Here is a 21,266-nt window from a genome sequence, read left to right as displayed (position 1 = left end):
ACCACTGAAGAAAAGTGAAACAGTCCAACATGTAAACTGTACCACTTTGAAGTCATGTATAAAGTGATAGTATTTTCAAAAACTGTTTCAGAAGAGACTGTGACAAAGGAGTTATTAAAGATATATTTATTTTCCCCCACAATTAAAATAGCTTTCCCTGATTACATAGGTGAAATAAGTTCACTGTTGGAAAAAAATGAAAAAACAGGTACTTATTGACCCAAGTATATTGGTAACTGTTAAAATTTTAAAAGATGTGAAAGACACTTAGGAGAAGGAGAGGATATTTCCAATTTCTCTCAATACCAACCTCACATTAGCTGACCCCTGGGCTGAGCCTGGCTCAGCGATAAAGAATCTGCCTGCCAATGTGTGTGACACAGGAGACGCAGGTTCTATCCGGGGTTGCTAAGTTCCCCTGGAGAAGGGAATGGCTAACCACTGCAGTATTCTTGACCGGACAATCCCAATGACAGAGGAGCCTGGCAGGCTGTAGTCCTTGGGGTCGCAAAGAATCGGATACGACTGAGCACACAGCACAGAGCTTAGTCTGAGAAAGAGTGGGGGAAGAACAAGTACAGAAAGACTCAGGGCTCTCAGAGGAAAGCAGCTATGCCTCCTAAGGGTGGTAGCCAGCCAAGGCAACGGCCAACCGTACTGGTTCCCTGTCAGAAAAGGAGCTTTGAGCCTCCCTGAGTTATAGGCTGGGAGGGGAGAGGAATGGGTGGGTTCTTGCGATGGCTTTCACAGTACTGTATTGCACAGTTTTCCCTTCCCTTATCTAGCGATAGCCACACAGTCTTCTCCTACAAAGCCTGACTCTTACTGGAGTCTTTGTTCTTTCTTTGAGGGGTTGGATAAAATAAGTACCTCCATTCCTCCATTCCTAGCTATCACTCTAATATATCATCTTGTTTTTATTTCTTCCAAGCAGTTTACAACTCTCGATACTGTGTTCATTTGTTTTTTAATCTTATTTGTGTGCATCTATCTTTGCTAGAATGTAAGCATCTAGAGGGCAGGAGATCTTCCTCACTGTAACCCTAATTTCTGTTAAAACACTGTCTGGTAAAGTAGTCACTCAAAATTTTGTCAATGATGGGGTGAAGAAGAAGACTGCCCATTTACAGACTCATCATCTGGAGGAAAGGACTAAATTAAAATGTGTCAGGAATTCCTCGGTGGTCTAGCAGTTAAGACCTTGCCTTCCAATGCAGGGGGTGTGGGTTCCATCCCTGGTCAGGAAGCTAAGATCCCACATGGCTGGTGGCCAAAAAACCAAAACATATAACAGAAACAATATGGTAACAAATTCAGTAAAAACTTTAAAAACGGTCATTAAAAAAAAAAAAAAGTCATTAAAAAAAATCTTTAAAGTAACCTTTAACTAAAGAAAATATGATGGTAAAACAATATAAATCTTTTAAGAAACTCTTTTTTTGATCATCTGGAGAAGTAGAAGCTTACAAACTGTCAGAAATTCATGGGAAATTAAAAAACAGACAATACAGTTATTTTTCTAAACACAAACAAATAATAGTTATATTAAGTCCTATTGAACCAAATTCAATTCAGTTCAGTTCAGTCGCTCAGTAGTGTGCGACTCTTTGCGACCCCATGAATCGCAGCACACCAGGCCTCCCTATCACCAATTTCTGGAGTTCACTCAAACTCATGTCCATCGAGTTGGTGATGCCATCCAACCATCTCATCTTCTTGTCATCCCCTTCTCCTCCTGCCCCCAATCCCTCCCAGCATCAAAGGCTTTTCCAATGAGTCAACTCTTCGCATGAGGTGGCCAAAGTATTGGAGTTTCAGCTTTAGCATCAGTCCTTCCAATGAACACTCAGGACTGATCTTTAGAATGGACGGTTGGATCTCCTTGCAGTCCAAGGGACTCTCAAGAGTCTTCTCCAACACCACAGTTCAAAAGCATCAATTCTTCGGCACTCAGCTTTCTTCACAGTCCAACTCTCACATCCGTACATGACCACTGGAAAAACCATAGCCTTGACTAGATGGACCTTTGTTGGCAATCTCTCTGCTTTTTAATATGCTATCTAGGTTGGTCATAACTTTCCTTCCAAGGAGTAAGCGTCTTTTAATTTCATGGCTGCAGTCACCATGTGTAGTGATTTTGGAGCCCCCAAAAATAAAGTCTGACACTGTTTCCACTATTTCCCCATGTATTTGCCATGAAGTGATGGGACCAGATGCCATGATCTTCGTTTTCTGAATGTTGAGCTTTAAGCCAACTTTTTCACTCTCCTCTTTCACTTTCATCAAGAGGCTTTTTAGTTCCTCTTCACTTTCTGCCATAAGGGTGGTGTCATCTGCAGATCCGAGGTTATTGATATTTCTCCCGGCAATCTTGATTCCAGCTTGTGCTTCCTCCAGCCCAGCATTTCTCATGATGTACTCTGCGTGTAAGTTAAATAAGCAGGGTGACAATATACAGCCTTGATGTACTCCTTTTCCTATTTGGAACCAGTCTGCTGTTTCAGTTCTAACTACTGCTTCCTGACCTGCATACAGGTTTCTCAAGAGGCAGGTTCAGGTGCTCTAGTATTCCCTTCTCTTTCAGAATTTTCCCCAGTTTATTGTAATCCACACAGTCAAAGGCCTTGGCATAGTCAATAAGAACCAAATTAGCACTGAATAAACATTGAGAAATCAATCACTTTTAGAGGAAAAAATTTATTGTGTATTACAATAACTTATTTATTTAAGTATTATTTATGGATGTCCACTGTACAAGCAGTGCTTTCAGTCATGGAAAATATTCTGCTGAATAAGAAAGTTATGATTCTGGCACTAACAGAGTTGACAATCTAATAAAAGAGAAAAGCAATAAACAAGTAAACAAATATATAAACAAAATAATTACAGCATGTGATAAAAATAAATAGGATATTGTGATAAAGAGTAACAGAAGGCGAGGGGCCTACTTCAGAAGAATGGTCTAAGACTGCCTCTTTGAACATCTGATATAGTCAAGAGAAAACTTGGGAGATGATTTCAGACATAAGGAATAGAAGTGCAAAAAGCCTTAGTGTAGTCTAAGTACTATAGCGTGCCAGGAAAAATCATTTGAGATAAGGCTGAAAAGGCAAATAGTGGCAAGACCATGTAAGTTCTTATATCTGAGCAAACAGTTTGGATTTTATTCTAAGTGCAATGAAAATCACTAAACGGTTAAGTGATATGATCTAATTTATGTTTAATAATGTCACTCTGGCTACTGTGCACAAAATGGATTCTAAGGGGACTAAAACAGAATCAGGAGACCAGTTAGGGAACTACTATAAGCAGTTCAGATGAAAAGTGAAGGTGGAAAGGACGACTGAGGGAGGCAGGAGCAGAGAACAAGAGAAGTAAATGGATTTGGGTTATATTTTTGGAGGTAAATTGACAGAACTCCCAGATTGTTTGGATGTGATGAACTGAAAATGTTGCTACATTTATGCTTGCGTGGGTGGAGGTAATGTTTACCGATACTAGGAAGACTTAAAGGAAACCCAGGGAGCAAAGTCCCTGCAACCCAGGGAAGAAGTGTCTCACTAAGAAGGGAGCGGTTAATTGTGTCAAGTGGTGCTGAGGAATTCAGGTAAGAGGAGGAGAGAAAAGCATCAGGTAAGAGGAGGAGAGAAAAGGGTTTGGCAAGATGGTGACTCTTAATGTCCATGTCAGTGCAGTTCCATCAGAGTAGAAGGGGAGAAAGTTACACTGCAGAGGGCTGGAGAGTGAAGGGAAGGTGAGGAAGTCAGAATGTACAGACAACTCTTAAATTTTGTTTTTCTCATATGAAGATCAGGGATATGGGGCTACAACTGAAGGGGGACAGGGACAGGAAGAGTGGTTAATGGAGAAGTTGTTTTGTATTTTAAGATGGGCGTTATCCAAGCATGTTTGTTGAGAAGAGCAATCCAGACAGGCAGAGACTGAGGAACAGGAGGACTGGAGTCGTGGAGTCAGCATCGCTCTATACAATTAAACATATATATGGGGCTGCCCTCATAGCTAAGTTGGTAAAGAATCCGCCTGCAATGCAGGAGACTCCAGTTTGATTCCTAGTCAGGAAGATCCCCTGGAGAAGGGATAGGCTACCCACTCCAGTATTCTGGCCTGGAGAATTCCATGGACTGTATAGTCCATGGGGTCACAAAGAGTCAGACATGACTGAGTGACTTTCACACACACACAAACACACATAAGTCAAAGGACAGGTTTTCTAGATCCTTTTCACACTTATGACTTTTTCAGATGTATTTTTATACTTATGGCTATACAGGTGACAGAATGTATAGCATACTGCAAAGACGACCACACAAACTGGGTTTTAAAGAAGAAAAAAAAATTTAGTACAATATTTGCATAATTTCTTTCATTAAAAAAAACTTACCTCTCGTTTATCTAAAGCAGCATATTCAGCTTCTATTTCTTCAGCTTCAGGATCTCGTGAGAATACCATTTGAGATTCTAGATTTAGGGCCAAATCTTTGTGGTGCTGCTTTTCAGCACAATCACAAGGAGTATCTTTATTCTCATTCTCAGCAAACAGGTCTCCTCCATGTTTTACTAAAAGCTAAAAAAGATTTTTTCAAAAAAATTGCAGCTATAGATTTAAATGACAAGTTATTCCATGCTACATATTAAAACTTTTTAATATAGTAAAATAAGCATGACAAAAAATCAATAATATGTAATAATATGAAGTGACAGTAAAAGTTAGATACCAGCGGCTTCTGATTTTAAGATAAGCAAATTACTGTTAATTGCTGTTAAGATGACTTCCTTTGGTTAAAAACAACAAACCTGTTTCTTAAATTTTATAAAGAAATTCTTAAACATTCTGTCCAATCCAAAGTTTTACTTAAAAATGAATAATTTTATAGCTATTCAATGCTTTAAATTTTATACATTTCTACAAATCTTTCTCAAACAAGAAGGACATAACGACTAACACCTGATGTCCTGGCAAGGCAGACAAAAATTTTCATTTGTGTCATTCATTATCCAGTTAAACACTGAAATGAAATTAGGTTTAGCAAATCACTGAAGCAAAACTGTTTCCAGTATTACTCAAAATAAGCAATGGGAATAGCTACTCACAGCCAAGGTAAGAAGATACTCCATCAAATCTCTTGATATTTAAAGGAAGGATTTCACCCAAAGAAATCCCACTTGTAAAAATGCATAAAAGAGTAACAGTGTGTTTACTACCGAGGTTTCTGCGGATTTTGTAGAAGCTTAATACACTGTTACTAAGGGCTGTAGGTTCAAGGTTCCCCATTACATCTGCAGACACTGGGAAGGACATGAATACCACGAGGGCCATAATCTAGGACACCCCTGAAGGACAGCCTAACAATTAGTCACGGAGCAAATTCTTTTACAGTATTCACTCACCACCACATAACACAGTAACAGACACCACCTATTGTTTTCTGAGTGCCAAGCACTATGCTGAGACCTCTAATACATATTCTTATTTAATGTTAACAACCCCAAGTGTAGGGACACTGTGATGTTTCAGAAGAGTTAAATAACTTGACCAAAATTACCCACTAATAAGCAGCAGAACTGGGTTTCAGACACAAGTTTGACTGAGTTGTTAATGACACTGTACTGACACAAAGAACAGGTTGATCGCAAACATTAAAGAAGTCACACGTATCCTGGGCATACTGTAAAGTTCTGGCCAGATCTCATTTATGATCTAAACGTGAATACTTTTTAGAGATTTTCATTGTTTAAGGGAGTTAATCAAAATGGTAGTTTCTTTTCATTTTCTTCCAAATTTTATCTCCTCTCCTTCCAACAAACACAGATCTTCCTGTAAAATTCCTTTATTGCTTCTGCAATTCTCAGGGTTCCTCTACAGTTATCCCAAGAGGCCCTGACAAAATAAGGGACCTACACCAATGCCAGGCCTGGAAGCCACTGACAAGCCCAGTGGACATGACTCTGGCTTCCTGCTCTAGGCCAAAGGTATTCCTCAGAGTTAAGATGGTTTACAACATTTTTTAAGTTGTAAAAACAAGCAAACAAATCAAGAAGAATATGAAACACAGACTTGTGGTCACAAAGGTTAAAATGGTTACACATTACATCTGGCCCTTTAAAGAAAAAAAAAAAATATGTGAAGCATAAGTCTCAGCAGTCACTGTTATCATCTGGAGCCCTTCAGTCTAAGTGTGGTCTGGGGACCAGTGATATCACTGGGGGTTTGTTAGAAATGCTGAATCTCAGTGTTACCACCCAAGCCCCTCCCACTCCAGACCTCTATATCAGAATCAGATTTTAATCTCAAGGAGATTCTTATGCACATGAAAGTCTGACAAGCAATGACCCTACACTCTGGCCTAAGTGGTATGGAGACTGGTATATTTATATTGCCTACTCTATTTAATACTGGGAATTAATAAGCCCACAGACTTACCATACCAACTGCAGGATCTACTACTGTTTTCAGCCTTTCAGCTTCACAGGTTATCCAACACAAAACAATTTGCTTCTGACTGCTACAGAACTTGCCTGGAGAATCCCATGGATGGAGGAGCCTGGTGGGCTGCAGTCCATGGCGTCGCTAAGAGTCGGACATGACTGAGCGACTTCACTTTCACTTTTCACTTTTATGCACTGGAGAAGGAAATGGCAACCCACTCCAGTGTTCTTGCCTGGAGAATCCCACGGACGGGGGAGCCTGGTGGGCTGCCGTCTATGGGGTTGCACAGCGTTGAACACAACTGAAGTGACTTAGCAGCAGCAGCAGCTACAGAACTAAGAGCTGACTTTGTTCTCTGCTTCTTTATTCAGAGCAGTAGGAAATGATTTCTAAAAAGCACACTGGGATAGTTTTCAAAGCCATGATTTGATTTACATCCAAAATAGATACTACCACAGAAGACATTCCAAATATTAGCAAACAAGATAAATCATATTTAACTTAATTATCCCAGTCCTTAGCAAAAGCAAAGACAACAAAATTTAAGAGGCTGTGCCATTCCAAAATATTGGTGAGAGGAACCTTCCAGTCTGCATTCCATGGGGTTTAAAAAAAAAAAAGAGTGTATGGAGAGGGAATGTGCGAGAAGTCATTGTTGAGAGTCACTTTTGACAATTTTCAGAACTTGAGATTTCTTACATTGACTGGTGATCTGTCTTCAAAAGCAGTCCCAAAATGAGTCTGCTGGGAGTGAGGTGAGGGGTCCCCAAAACCTGTATCTCATTGCTGGAGAGATACCCGTCTTGGGTGATGGGAGGGAAGGTTCATATTTGCAGCACGTGTCCATTTGTCTTGGCAAGGAAATCAATGTACATGCTACTTTGGGCAGAGAAGCCAGCTAGCTAACAGCAGTACTGCCTGACACTGGAGGAGGAATTTTTTAAAAAAGTGTTTCAGCATACTGACCTTTGGGGCCTAAGGTAGAAACACCAGTAAACACAAGATGTCAAGACATGTTAAACTTCTGCTACATGAGTTAGTCGCTCAGTCGTATCTGACCTTTGCAACCCCATGGTCTGTAGCCCACCAGGCTCCTTCTGTCCATGGAATTTTCCAGGCAAGAATACTGGAGTGAGTAGGTTTCCATTCTCTTCTCCAGGGGATCTTCTCAACACAAGAGATCAAACCTGGGTCTCCCACATCGCGGGTGGACTCCTTAACGTCTGAGCCACCATTTCCTGCATAAAGTCAGATGTTTTGCTTTTGCATAATAGGGAGTTACACCTGGTTGGGAAGAGGCAGTTTTTAAATGCTTCAACCAAAGGATTCAAGTATCATTTTCTTCACTCTCAAGCAAGGAGAACTGAATATTTTATTAAAAAAAAAAAAATATATATATATATATTTAGCCTATCTCACATACTTGGTGGTATATACAATTTTCTACCTTAAAAGAAACATCCAATCATCACCGTCTCAGGACATCTGTTTATCGACGTTGTCTTCCTTTCTATTCATAATCCCACAGGAAGAGGGGAAGGACAGCCCCCAGTTGATGACAAATCCCTTTCCACCCCTTTGATCCTTCATCTAAATGCCTGGTGACTCTGCATAAATCGTTTAACTTCTGTAAGCCTCAGTTTACACAGGTCCATTTGTAAAATGAGGCTTACATTATTTTGAGAAAAAGTGTAAAAAGAAAAATAAGAGTCTGTTCTAGTTGTAAAATTCCCATTTCCTAATCTGTTTCCTCTATGACCCTGAGCACTCCATTACTCCCAGTCCCTTTAGTCTCTGACTCTACTGGCTCCTGGCAGAGGAGTCCCCTATCTTAATTCTGTTAGTCCTCTAATGACTTCCTTAATACTTTCTCAGCCACATTTCTGAAATTAGTGACTGACACTCATTGTCTCTACATTTCCTCAGCAAATTACTCAATTTCTCCCAGCAATCTAACTTCTACCCTGACCACTTCACTCTAATATTATTCCTGAAAGTCATTAATACCTCTCAAAGCCAGCCGCCTTTCTCAGTATTCTAATTCCTTGCCCTTTCTGAAGCATGGCAAATGACTGCCTGCCTCCTCTCCTTGAAATTCTTCTCTTGGTATCCTCGATGCTGGATTATTTTGGTTCTCTTCTCTGCTTTTTTGTTTTTTTGTTGTAGGCCACTTCTTGTTCTCATTCCCTTTAAACACAGATATTCTCCAAGTTGATGCTGTGACTTTAATTCTGTAATTTTATCTATAATCTAAAGTCCTGTCCTTGGATTTGTCATCTATACCTTATCTTGCTTTTAGTTATCAACTCTATGGAGATAACATTTGATTCTAAATCTATATTCATTACCCCCAGTTAGTTTTAATTTTTAACAGCCTGAATACCATTTCATGTGGATAATCTAAGACTTCAATCTTCTTCTAAATGACAATTCAAGATATTCGCCTTTCCTTCTAACCAATTCCTTCACCTCATCTCACTTTTAATTTTTTTCTTTATACTGTTGAAGTACACTTCACATACAACACCTGAACTCACTTTTTTGATGTCTGTCAATTGCTACCAGGCTTCAAAGTGAACCAGGTTCAAAATCATGCTCAGTTTACTTAAAAATAAAGTTAATTTGTTCTACTCTAATTATAGATATGATAGCAGATTGTTACACAAAATGCAGAAAAATCAAAGTAAGAAAATTATATTATCCAAAGATAGCTCACCATTGTTAATATCAACATTTTAAAGTCTTCATCATCTTTAACCTTTCTCTTACTTTCTTGTATAAACTGACCAAGTCACCAAAATGCATTTGTCTCATGCTTTCCATTTCTAATACCACCGCACATATCCAGGCTCTTTATCAGTTCACAGCAGAATCAGTGCAATAATATTCCAACTCCTATCACTATCTTCTAATATTTTGGTTTTCAACCTTGGCTGTACACTGGAATCATCTGGAGAAGTTTTATTACAGGGGCCCCACGCTCAGAAATCCAATTTTATTGGTTTGAGATATGGTCTACAGAATGGGATTTTGTGTGCAGACATGGTTAAAACCACTGTTCCAACACAAAGGTTTCCAAATTGTTTAAGAATCACTTGGGTAGTCTGATAGTTATATTAGGGTGATCTGGAATGGAGACTAAGTATATCCACATTTTACAGATTATTCCATTGTAGGTCCCACAAATTACTGCTCTAAGCTAAGGCTTCTCAAACTTTAATGTGAATATGGATGACTTCAGCATTCCTGTTAAACTACAGATTCAGACTCAGGTGATCTGAGATGAGGCCGGAGATGCTGCATTCCCAACAATACCCAAACTGATGCCAAAGCCAGTCTGAGGAATAGTGTCTGGGTAGCAAGACTTTAAGAACCACTCCTTTATCAGTACCCCCTTTCAAATAAAATCTATTCTACATTACAACCATTAGGTTAATCTTACTATATTTGCTTTTTTTTTTTTTTATATTTGCTTTCAAATAGCACGAATCAAAAAAATTAAATGGCTAAATTTTCTATAAATAAATTTCAAATTAGCACTTAGGATTTTCTACTTATTATGGCTTCTATCTTCATTTTAAATCATCTGTCTTATCAAGCCTCTCCAAAATACTTCAATTTGCATATGTTTGAGACGTAGAACAGTCCTTCTCAAACTGCAACATGCAAACGAATAACCAGTGAAACCTGCTTAACGCATTCCTGGAGTCTACCCCAGAGATTCCTATTTGGTATCTGGAGGTCTGGCAAGCACAAGAATTTGTATTTACAACAAGAGTTACTGATGCTACAGGTCTGAGGACCACATTTTGAGTAGCCTCCTCCAAATACTTAAACTGAAGTCTTATCCACTCAAATATTACTACTATCCAAAATATTTTCTGGGCTTAGGAAAATTAAAATGATCTTTCCTTCCCTTCAGTGCCTATAACAATATTTTGAATGCAATAATGAAATCATAACTATCTTGATTAAAAATTAGAAAACCGAGGCCCAGACAGGCACAGTTACTTCCAGTTGCTAAGTTGGGGCCACAATTTCCTTATTCTTTTTTATAGTTTTAAAACCCCAGGTGCTAAAAACACAATTGTAATTAACTAAAACTTTTCAGTATAACTTGTGAATGATTTTTATGGCTTTTCAATGAAGTGTGAAATGCTCTGACGGCTGCTGAGTGTCATACAGGCCCTGTGGCTACAAAGGGGAAGTGGGACTTACCAGCTTTGGTTTCCTAGTGACCTTTATTTGATCTGACAATAAGCAGCAACACTTAAAGCTTTGAATAAGCAAGTAGGACAAAGGTGCATAGGAAATATCTAAAGATAATACTCATTTTAAAAAACGCTTTCCACAAAGAGTTGAAGCACTATTAAACACAACAGCCACTTCTGTCACATCAACCATTTCTTGAATCACTATGACAGGTGAAGCACCAATATAAATGAGGCCTAATGACTGGGCTTGCTCTAGGGAAGTCGGCCAAGGGGAGAAAAATCACAAATTAGGCCTTGCTAACAGACCTATCCCATGGATGGAGGAGCCTGGTAGGCTGCAGTCCATGGGGTTGCTAAGAGTTGGACACGACTGAGCGACTTCACTTTCACTTTTCACTTTCATGCATTGGGGAAGGAAATGGCAACCCACTCCAGTGTTCTTGCCTGGAGACCCCTAGGGACGGTGGAGCCTGGTGGGCTGCCGTCTATGGGGTCGCACAGGGTCGGACACGACTGAAGTGACTTAGCAGCAGCAACAGACCTATGCTGGCCAAGAAGCAATACTTAGAACCTTGTATGAAACAACTGACTGGTTCAGGATTGAGAAAGGAGTATGACAAGGCTGTTTATTGTCACCTTGTCTATTTAACTTACACACAGAGCACATTATGAGAAATGTCAGGCTGGATGAGTTTTAAGCTGAAATCAAAACTGCCGGGAGAAATATCAACAACCTCAGATATGAGGATGATACCGCTCTAATGGCAGAAAGCGAAGAGGAACTAAGGAACCTCTTGATGAGGGTGAAGGAGGAGAGTGAAAAACCAGTTTAAGACTCAGTATTAAAAAAACTAAGATTATGGCATCCAGCCCCATTACTTCATGGCAAATAGAAAGGGAAAAGGTGGAAGTAGTGATAATTTCCTCTTCCTGGGCTCTAAAATCACTGCAGCCATGAAATTAGAAGACAACTGCTTCTTGGCAGGAAAGCTATGACAAACCCAGTGTGTTAAAAAGCAAAGACCTCACTTTGCCGACAAAGATCCATAGAGTCAAGACTATGGTCTGTCCAGCAGCCACGTACAGTTGTGAGAGCTGGACCATAAAGGCAGAGTGCCAAAGAATTGAGGCTTTCAAACTGTGGTGTTGGAGAAGACTCTTGAGAGTTCCCTGGACAGCAAGGAGATCAACCCTGAATATTCCTTGCTGTTCAGGGAACTCTCAAGAGTCTTCTCCAGCGGTGTGCGGACTGATGCTGAAGCTCCAATACTTTGGCCACCTGATGCGAAGAGCCAAGTCACTGGAAAAGACCCTGATGCTGGGAAAGACTGAAGGCAGGAGGAGAAGAGGGTTGACAGAGGATGAGATGGACATTACAAGTACTGAGCCTGCGTGCCGCACCTACTGAAGACTGTGTGCCCCAGAGCCCACACTGCAACTGCTGAGCCTGTGTGCCCTAGAGCCCACACACCACAACTTCTGAGCCTGCGTGCTGCAACCATTGAGCCTGTGTGCCCTAGAGCCTGCATACCGCAACCACTGAGCCTGCGTGCCCCAGCTACTGAACGTGCATCTACAGCCTGTGCCCCGCCCAAGAAGCCCATGCACCATAATGAAGAGTAACCCTGGCTCGCCTCAACTATAGAAATAACTCACGTGGAAATGAAGCCCTAGCAAAGCCAAAAACAAATGAAATTATAAAAAAAAATTTTTAATTAAATATACACTATCTGGGTTTTCACAGAAAAATGTTTGCTTACCCTTGGAATGACTCTTTGAAATATGAAAAAATTAGAATTAAAGGGACTTTAATTTGCATTAATAAATGTTCAACATATAAGCATTTCTAATTTTCAAACAACTGCAGTCTACTCTTCTTTGTGTTACTTTTATCTCATAAATAATCTGAATGATTAATTTGTCAAACTTCAAATTTTCCTACTTAAGGAAAACTAGGATTTGATACAAGCATCTGTTGTTAGAAGGTGCCCCGTAGAGATAAAAGAAGGGGCTGGCCAAAATAGGCAAGGAAGAGCTGTATTCTGCAAATTAGTGGCATGAGTTTGACACAACAAAACAAAACAAAACAAAAACATTGCCAAGATAAATCCAAGTATCAAGAGTAGATATGGTGGTAACGGTAGCATCATTAATAGGAACAAGGCAGAACAGAAGAGGAGCTGTGGATAGAGAAGCTTGAGTATAGTTTTGGAAACACTGACTTTGAGAGACTGTTGGAATGTTCATATGAGGAAATCAGCGAGGCAGTAATATAGTGTGAGAAACTTCAGGGTGAGCTCTCCATTTATATGTGTGTGCGTGTGTGTATATGTGTGTGTATATATATATATATCAGTGTATCTATATTTATAGCTTATATTTAGCCACTGATGCCTTCACATATGCAAGTGTCTAAAAGAACTCTGTGATTAAGAGGTTTTTATGTTATGTTCTGTGTATGTACATGTGTGTGCCCCTTTAGCTTACTACAGAACATCATTATCACAGAGAGAAGGAGAAGTTGTAAACATTTCATTTAAATGGTTCAAAATAATGAACCACAAGAATCTGTGTGTTTAAATGCACATACAAAATTGCCCAATGTCGACTTTATCAACTCTGTCCTTAAATAAACACAGAAAAAAACATCTTCAATAGCTAGAAAAGACATATTTCCATAGACATTTATAAATAAATCCTTAAGAGTTAAAAAAAAATAGTTTGGCCTTAACCGTGGAATAAAATAATCAATTTAACCTTAAAGGCCAGACATTAAAAATGGGATCTATTTTGCTACAATCACGGATTAACAGAAAAATTAGTGCTAAAGGGTTCTTTTGAGGTAACTATGATAGTTACCTCTTGGATGGCTGGATGGTTTCCTCTTCTTTGATAATCTCAAAGAAGCTGAGTGACTGGAGGTCTACAGATAACCACTGTGAGGATCAGGGCTAGACACCAGTGCTCTTTACACCATACTACGATAGCTTAATGAAAAAGTTAATCAACATCTGGTAACACTCTTTCACTCAACCCAAGCCCATTATATCATGCTTGGTATCAATGAGCACTATGAATACTAGAAGACCTTACACAAAGACACTTAAGGACTAATACTCTTAAAGGACAGTTACAGAGTAGATTATATATGTCAGTGTGTTTGTTTTATGTACTAGAACTAGAAAACACAATAAGGCCTCTGGGAATTAGTTAATGTACACTTTCTTGTGAAACTCTTTGTGTTTAGTTAACAGTTAACATTATCAAAAGTCACTCAAGACCTGAGGCTGGGTAAATATACAGTCAAGTATATAAAACAGATTTAAAATAGCTTTATATGGGTAAAATGACATGCTAAAATCTGTTGACGACAACTAGATTAAATGCAATGAAGGTATTTACAGGGTTCTATTTACAGATTTTACATTAAGTCAAAGAGGTCTTCTGAATACAGAAAAATGAAAATAGTTATTAAATGGTGTGGCTTGCGTAACATCATATACTGAAAGATCAAACAGTAAAACATACACATTCACACCAAGCAAATCATCAGACTTGTCAGTCAGAATAAATCTGGCATTAATTTTCTTCACTGAATAAAAAGTGATATACAAACACATAAATGTGTTGGCAAAAATACCACATTCACCTTTTGAAAACAATTTAATAAGCCCATCACTGTAAACTTACTTCAAAATCAACAACTACTAAAGCAATGCGTATAGAGAATTTTTGGAAGCAAGATATAAAACAGCAATTTAAAAGCAATATTATTATTATCAAGAATAAGCTATTTTCTACTCTAGCTCACTTGAAAATTATTAATACAATGCTGATGCAGTCCTGTCAACAACGAGTCACTACAGCAGTGATTCGTTCATAAGAGGTGGGCATAGAACAATATATAAAAAAACTTGATTAAAAGCCTCAGGAATTCTGTCAATAGCCTCATTCCATGCTAAATCCTAGGACATCCTTCTACCACACTGAGAATCAATGTTAGAAAGTAAAGTTTAAGATTAGTTTTAAGTTAATGACCGTCACTGGACTTCCCTCATAGCTCAGTTGGTAAAGAATCTGCCTGCAATGCAGGAGACCCTGGTTCGATTCCTGGGTTTGGAAGATCCCCTGGAGAAGGAAATGGCAACCCATTCCAGTGTTCTTGCCTGGAGAATCCCATGGGCAGAGGAGCCTGGCGGGCTATAACCCTTGGGGCCGCAAGAGTTGGACATGACTTAGTGACTAAACCAACCAACTAAATGACTGTCACTAGCTAAGTAGTGGGCAAAGGTGACACAATCCCAAGAGCTGAAATGACTAATATTCTAAAAGATCAGTAAGTATCACAAACAAGAGCAAAAAATACAAGGTAAGATCAGAAGGCTTCCAGAAGTTGAGAACAACTGACATTTCAGATACGCTAAAGAAGTCATATAAATGGCCATAACCTTTTAACATGAGTAAGAAAATGGAGAACCTTCATGTTTTTTGTATATTTATCAATTTAGAAGTATAAGTTTACACACATGAATAATATTAAGGAAATACTAAATTTTAAGATGCATATTTTAATCTTATTAACATATATTTAATCTGGAAAACTACTTTTCTAATCAAGACCTACATATCTGGTAAATGGATACTCTGATTCAATTTATAATGCTACACTGAAACTTAAATACATTTATGCAAAAGAATGTCTAAGAGTTATGTATGGATTGACATGTATACAGCTGAGAGAATACAGCTGTATAGCAGCAAGGACAGTATAAAGAATAATGATTTCTTAGCTTAGTTAAGATCCTATACTATACGGCTGATTTTATCTAAGCCTATTGTTAGATATACATATATATATGAAAACCATAGATGGAAAAATTCAAATACAAAGTACTCAGGTACTTTAGTGCAAATTACAGAAAAAAACCAGCACATTTTAATATATAAAATTTTTTAAAGCCCCAATATATATATTCATTAATATTTATCCCTGCTGATTCTTATTTAGTCAATAAGTCGTGTCCAACTCTGCAACCCCAGACTATAGCCTCTTTTGTCCATGGGATTTCCCAGACAAGAATACCAGAGTGGGTTGCCCTTTTCTTCTCCAGGGGGATCTTCCTGCCCAGGGATCAAACCCAGGTCTCCTTCATTGCAGGCGGATTCTTTTACTGCTCAGCCACCTGCGAAGCTCATAGCTTAGGGAACTGATCACTTCTAGATAATATAGGTTAAGGTCCCACTTGTCAAGATTTGCCATATGTATACATTCTATAAATTGGTGTCTAAAATCAGCGACAAGCGAAACTTTTGATACCAAAAGCATTACTCTCAATAAGATAGTGTTTGTATGATGACTGCTATGTTCAGGGATGTCAGTCAATTTTAAATTGCTTCTGATTTCATTTCATTTCCAAGGATGAATGTTTGTGGGTTTGTTTTCCTAAAACAAAGGCTCCCAATTCTTTTAGAACCACAAGAGACAGAAATGACTAGTCAAATTAACGAAGTAAAACAAATATTGATTATCACACATTACTGAGACACAGATTTTACCATGCAGATTGCTAAAACAAACAAACGGGCACACCAAGGTTTACCTCTACGCAGGTTTTCATCCCTGAGGCAGCAGCATAGTGCAGGGGTGTGTTCTTTTTGTTATCAACAGCGTCAATAGCTGCTCTCTCATATTCGCCTTGGTCAAGTTTTGCTCCTTTCCATCTTAAAATCATCTGTAGACAATCCGCTCTTCTAAAATCATCTTCCGCAGGGCGTGCTAAGCGAGGATGAAGGGCTCCTTCTGAGATCATAATTTGAGGTCCCATACACAACAAATGCATAGATGTTTCATTGTGCACATTCCGTTTATTTGGATTTCCATCTCTACCAAAAAGAAAGGTCCTAAAATGGTAAAGAATGAAAATCAGGTTTTTCCTACCTGGAAATAATACACAGGAGATACATTTAAAGCTCTACTTCTAAGCTGCTAATCCAGTTTCTACTGAGGCACTGTTTCACAATAGGCTGAATGACTAATTTTTTTTTTGGTTGTGCTGGGTCTTCGTTGCTGTGTGGGCTTTTCTCTAGTCGCGGAGAGTAAGGGCTCCTCTCTAATAGCGGTGCACAGGCTTTTCACTGCAGGGGCTTCTCCTGCGCGAGGGCTTCAGGAGTTGCGGCACATGGGCTCAGGAGTTGCAGCTCCCACACTCTAGAGTATGGGCTCAGCAGCTGTGGCACACGGGCTTAGCTGTTCTGTGGCATGTGGGATCTTCCCAGACCAGGGATCAAACCTGTGTCTTCTCCATTAGGAGGTGGATTCTTTACCACTGAGCCACCAGAGAAGCCCCACTAATTCTTACAATTATAAAAAAACTTGATTCAAAGTTGACTATCATTACAGTGTTTGCTAATAAAAGAGAAAAAGGCATAAGAAGAAAAAAGAAAGGTAAGGAAAAGGAAAATGACAGAGAAAAGGAAAAGGAGGAAGAAAGAAAGGAACCAAAGGGCCACATAATGGACTAGTTTGTCAATTAACATAAACGTCTTAGGTACATTATTAAACATATCCCAGCGATTTATTTTTTTGTTATTGCTCTGCCATATTTTATTTCTCTTGAGTACATTTTTACTTAAGAAGGATGCTGACCATATAGGAGAAGCAAGCAATGCGTAAGTCTGGAAGTAAATGTTAAATCTAGGAAAAATTTAGTTGAGTTTTCCCCAGCCTTTGAAAGAACAAGGCATATATTTATACAATGTAATACCTTCTTAAGGCAATAAGCTAGCTGAGTTCTGGAAGAGCACGATCTAATTTCAAGGTGGTAGACCTTACTGATGATAATAGGTGAGCTGCCTTAACTTCTGCCAGATCCAGATCTGAGAGCTGTGTCTAGCATCCACTACATCTTTTGGGCTAGGCTCAGTGGATTAACATTTGAGCCAGTTCAGTGGCCATAACAGGAAATGAGCTGGATAAAACCTAGTATAATTCAGTCAGCCTGTACTAAAAAACACAAGTATACTATGAAATGGGCATACAGTCCCATATCCAAAGATGAGTCAATTTACTATGGAGGGCTGGTATCACTTGCGTTCCTATGTCTAAGGGCAGAATAGCAATGAGAAGGGAGCAGAAGAGTCAAAAGCTAAATCCTAGTTATATCTGGATTGTTTTTAGGTTAGTTTTAGCTTAGAACAAGAAAAAACAAAGACAAAACCCTGACTAGGAAGGAACTAGGATGAGCTCTTCAACTTGAATGAATGAGCCAAGCTAGAAAACTCTTACGAGGAAAAAGGCCGAGTAAGATGTTTTACGGTGGTTTCCAATTTTTAGAACAACTCTGGGTATCTCCTGCTTTTATAAGATTCTAGACAGTTCAGCAATACAGCCTTTCAAAACTAGCCTATTAGGCTTCTAGGGTCCACATTCATTTGAGCCATCTTGAAAGTAAAACATGAAGTCTCTGAAGCAGGAACAAATGAAATAATAACTAGTCCCACATACCCTAACTCCTACCACTGGGGTAATGCAATCTGAGCCAGATCAGACATCACATAGTACATGTACTGGGGTCTGCACTGCAGGGCAATGTGACAGGCAGACCAGTATCTCCACCCCAAAGAGGTCTATGTCTTAATCCCCGGGACCTGTGAATATGTTACCTTATACAGTAAAAGAGACTTCACAGATATGATTAAGTTAAGGTTCTTGACATTGGGAAAGTATCCTAGTATCCAGGTGGGCCCAATGTAATCAGGAATCCTTAGAAGAGCATGACAGGAGGGTCAGAATCAGAGACATATTGGAAGATGCTATGCTACTGTCTTTAAAAATGGTGGAAGGGGCCACAAGCCAAGAAGTGCAGGCAGCTTTTAGAAACTGGAAAAGGTAAGGTAAGGGATTCTACCCAAGAGCATGCAGAAGGGATATAACTCTGCCAACACTTTGAGTTTAATCCAGTGGAACCATTTCAGATTTCTGATCTCCAGAGGTTTAAGATAATACATTTGTGTTGTTTTTAGTCACCAAGTTTGTGGTAATCTGTTATAGCAACAATAGGAATGAGCCCTAAATATAAGACTCTGGGAAGCTTGTGCAGTAGATCTTCCCTCTGGAGACCAGGGAAGGTGTGAAGAGGAGTTGGTGGGGGGGTGGGGATGGGTGGGGGGTTGTGTGTGTGGAGGGGGAACCTATCCCTGAGTATGAACACTGTTCTAGGGAAGACCTTGGGTTCTTATGCTCTGCAATGTGAAATATGTTTCTCGGCAAGAGATAAAGACTATCATCTCTGAGTCTTACAATTCAGGGAATGTAGGAATGGTTTCAGGTCTCATCTACTCCTAATCCCCCAGGCAAATGTTAAACAAGTACCTCCTGAGAAGCAAGTATCTCCAGTATCTCCTGGAGTTCTCAATCTCTACTCAGTCCAAGTTTAACTTTCAAAGCTTGTCTCTGAAGCTCAGGTCCCAAGTTCTAATAAAATTTGCTCAGAAAGCCCCATTTTCTCTAAAGTCCTACAGAGCCTTCATGGCCTTCTGACTCCCTCAGTACATGGGTATGCTCTTTATTGCTTACTCTATCTGGTTTCCAAGGATCTGACCTAGCCATCTAAACAAACCCAACCCTACTTAGAAGCCTCTTTACACTAAGTTCCCTCCTCCAGCTGCATTGATCATTCCCTTCTTTGTCTTCCTGTAACATCCTAATTATATAATTCATTACATCGCATCACAGTTACTTTCTTACATATCTGTTCCTTTCTCCCACTTGGTTTATAGCCTTTTAAGGCAAGATCTATATCCTGTTCTTTCTTGAATCCCCAATATAGTGTCAAACACAGAGGAGACTCTTGCTATAATTTTGATAGATGAACTACTTTGTGTATTACTTTTATGATGAAGATTAGTGATGTGGCATTGGGAATACATTAAGACAGAATTCTAGATCTCTCAAGCCAGTAACACAGCAGACTGGTCAAGAACCCAGTATCTACTGACCAGTACAGACTGCCCGGCTATAGTCTCAGTCCTGTCACTTTCTAGGTGTGTGATCTTGCACAAAATAGCTAATATATAAAATATACTACGTATGTAACCAATATAAACATACAGCTAATATACATATTATATACATAAAACCAACTAATATATGGCTTCTATTCTTTGACCAAGTAAACCTACTCCTGAAATTTATCACTTAAATGTCTGGTTATAGGAAAACTGGGAAATACAAATCACAGTATTTTTGTACATTGGAAATTATAAAGTCATTAACAAGTCTATATAAGAATATTTATAGTGAAAATCAGAAGGGACATGGAATGATTCTAACAGTTGTTTAAGGGAGGCAGGAATGTGAGTAGTTTATTTATATAACCATAATGCTGCTTCATAATTTAAAAAAAAAGGAAAAATATATTTTTCCTAAGTCAACAACTGATGATAAAATTTTCAATAATATTCTCTGTATTTATAATGGCTGAATTACAGTGAATAACCAAAATTTTAAACACTACTCTAAAAACGTGTTCAAGATTAAAATCTCTTCCAAGAGCCATTATTAACAATAAAAGAGATTTCATTTCCTTAAAAATTTAACTTAAAATTAATTCAGATTCCATATGATTCTGTACAGCAACATAGATTCAGCTTTTCCTATCCCTATTTCCAATATATCACGTATTTTCTCTTTTGTTCAGGAGGCCTCAAGTTCTCATCACCATGGAATTTAATACAAGTTGGAAGGACGTCAGCTAATATGGAGACAGACTCTCTCATTAAACAATCCTACATCCTCCCCAATAGAGGGACGAGATAATGTGATAATTTTGCAAACATTCTTATACCCAATCTGCCAGACTCTGATTCAGCAAACCAAAGCAAGCTTATTATTCTGAAGTTAAAATATTAAAAGAGCTTAATTATTTATTCAGGAAAGATTCTCAAATTTATTACAGTACTATACCTGCATAAACATTCTGTACTAAAACTGTCAAGTTGGATATTCTAATTTTATTGATTTACATTATTACTTTTATATTATATGCTTAAATTCAAAAGTAGTCTTCTTTAAGTTACATGAATGAGTAAATGGAATTACAAATTTGTAATTGACATGTAAGTTTTAGATAGGCCCCTCTTGTAACTATGCCAGTAATTATGAAGTGTATTTTACTACTTACATACAAGGTTAATTCTTGGACCAGGATAGGAGATAACTGGCAGGAAGGAAGGGTAAGGAAAACATTAACCTGGAAAAAAAATTCCTTTCATTTGACCTTAATAACCCATCGAAAGTCATTTGTTTGTCTAGATTCTTTCAGTGTTCATTGTGAAACAGTCAAATTATAACTGCAACCTATAAATCTACATTTACTCTCCACTTCAATATGACCCTATTCTGATCACTGTACTAAAACTGCACTCGTTCACATCATCAGGAATTTCCTAAGAGTTAAGTTCTTATCCTCAATTCTTGTTTTAACCTTAAACTGCCAATAATTCATTTATATCCTTATCTCCTTATTACCTCGGTTTCCATAACTACCCATCGTTTTAAGAGGTCTCTTCATTTTTTTCAGAACAAACTCTCTTTTACCTATGAT

General features: G+C 38.6%; 1 protein-coding gene across 7 annotated transcripts in view; it reads right to left on the bottom strand.

Moving 5' to 3' along the window:
• The window catches only part of ANKIB1 (ankyrin repeat and IBR domain containing 1), a 157,497-nt gene that overhangs the window by 67,710 nt on the left and 68,521 nt on the right, over positions 1-21,266 (bottom strand). For 5 of the 7 annotated variants that reach the window (XM_070787152.1, XM_070787149.1, XM_070787148.1 and 2 more), the window contains exons 3-4: positions 16,263-16,563; positions 4,403-4,585 (exon numbers count right to left, since the gene is read on the bottom strand). In XM_070787152.1, the coding sequence (XP_070643253.1) occupies positions 4,403-4,585; positions 16,263-16,563 (484 nt within the window). The remainder of the gene's footprint in view (positions 1-4,402; positions 4,586-16,262; positions 16,564-21,266) is intronic. The other 2 variants (XM_070787153.1, XM_070787154.1) reach the window with 1 other exon arrangement.

Source organism: Bos indicus, chromosome 4 (assembly GCF_029378745.1).
Source record: "Bos indicus isolate NIAB-ARS_2022 breed Sahiwal x Tharparkar chromosome 4, NIAB-ARS_B.indTharparkar_mat_pri_1.0, whole genome shotgun sequence".
NCBI lineage: Eukaryota > Metazoa > Chordata > Mammalia > Artiodactyla > Bovidae > Bos > Bos indicus.
The sequence above is the reverse complement of the archived record's forward strand: the minus strand, read 5'-3'. Positions and strand labels throughout refer to the sequence as shown.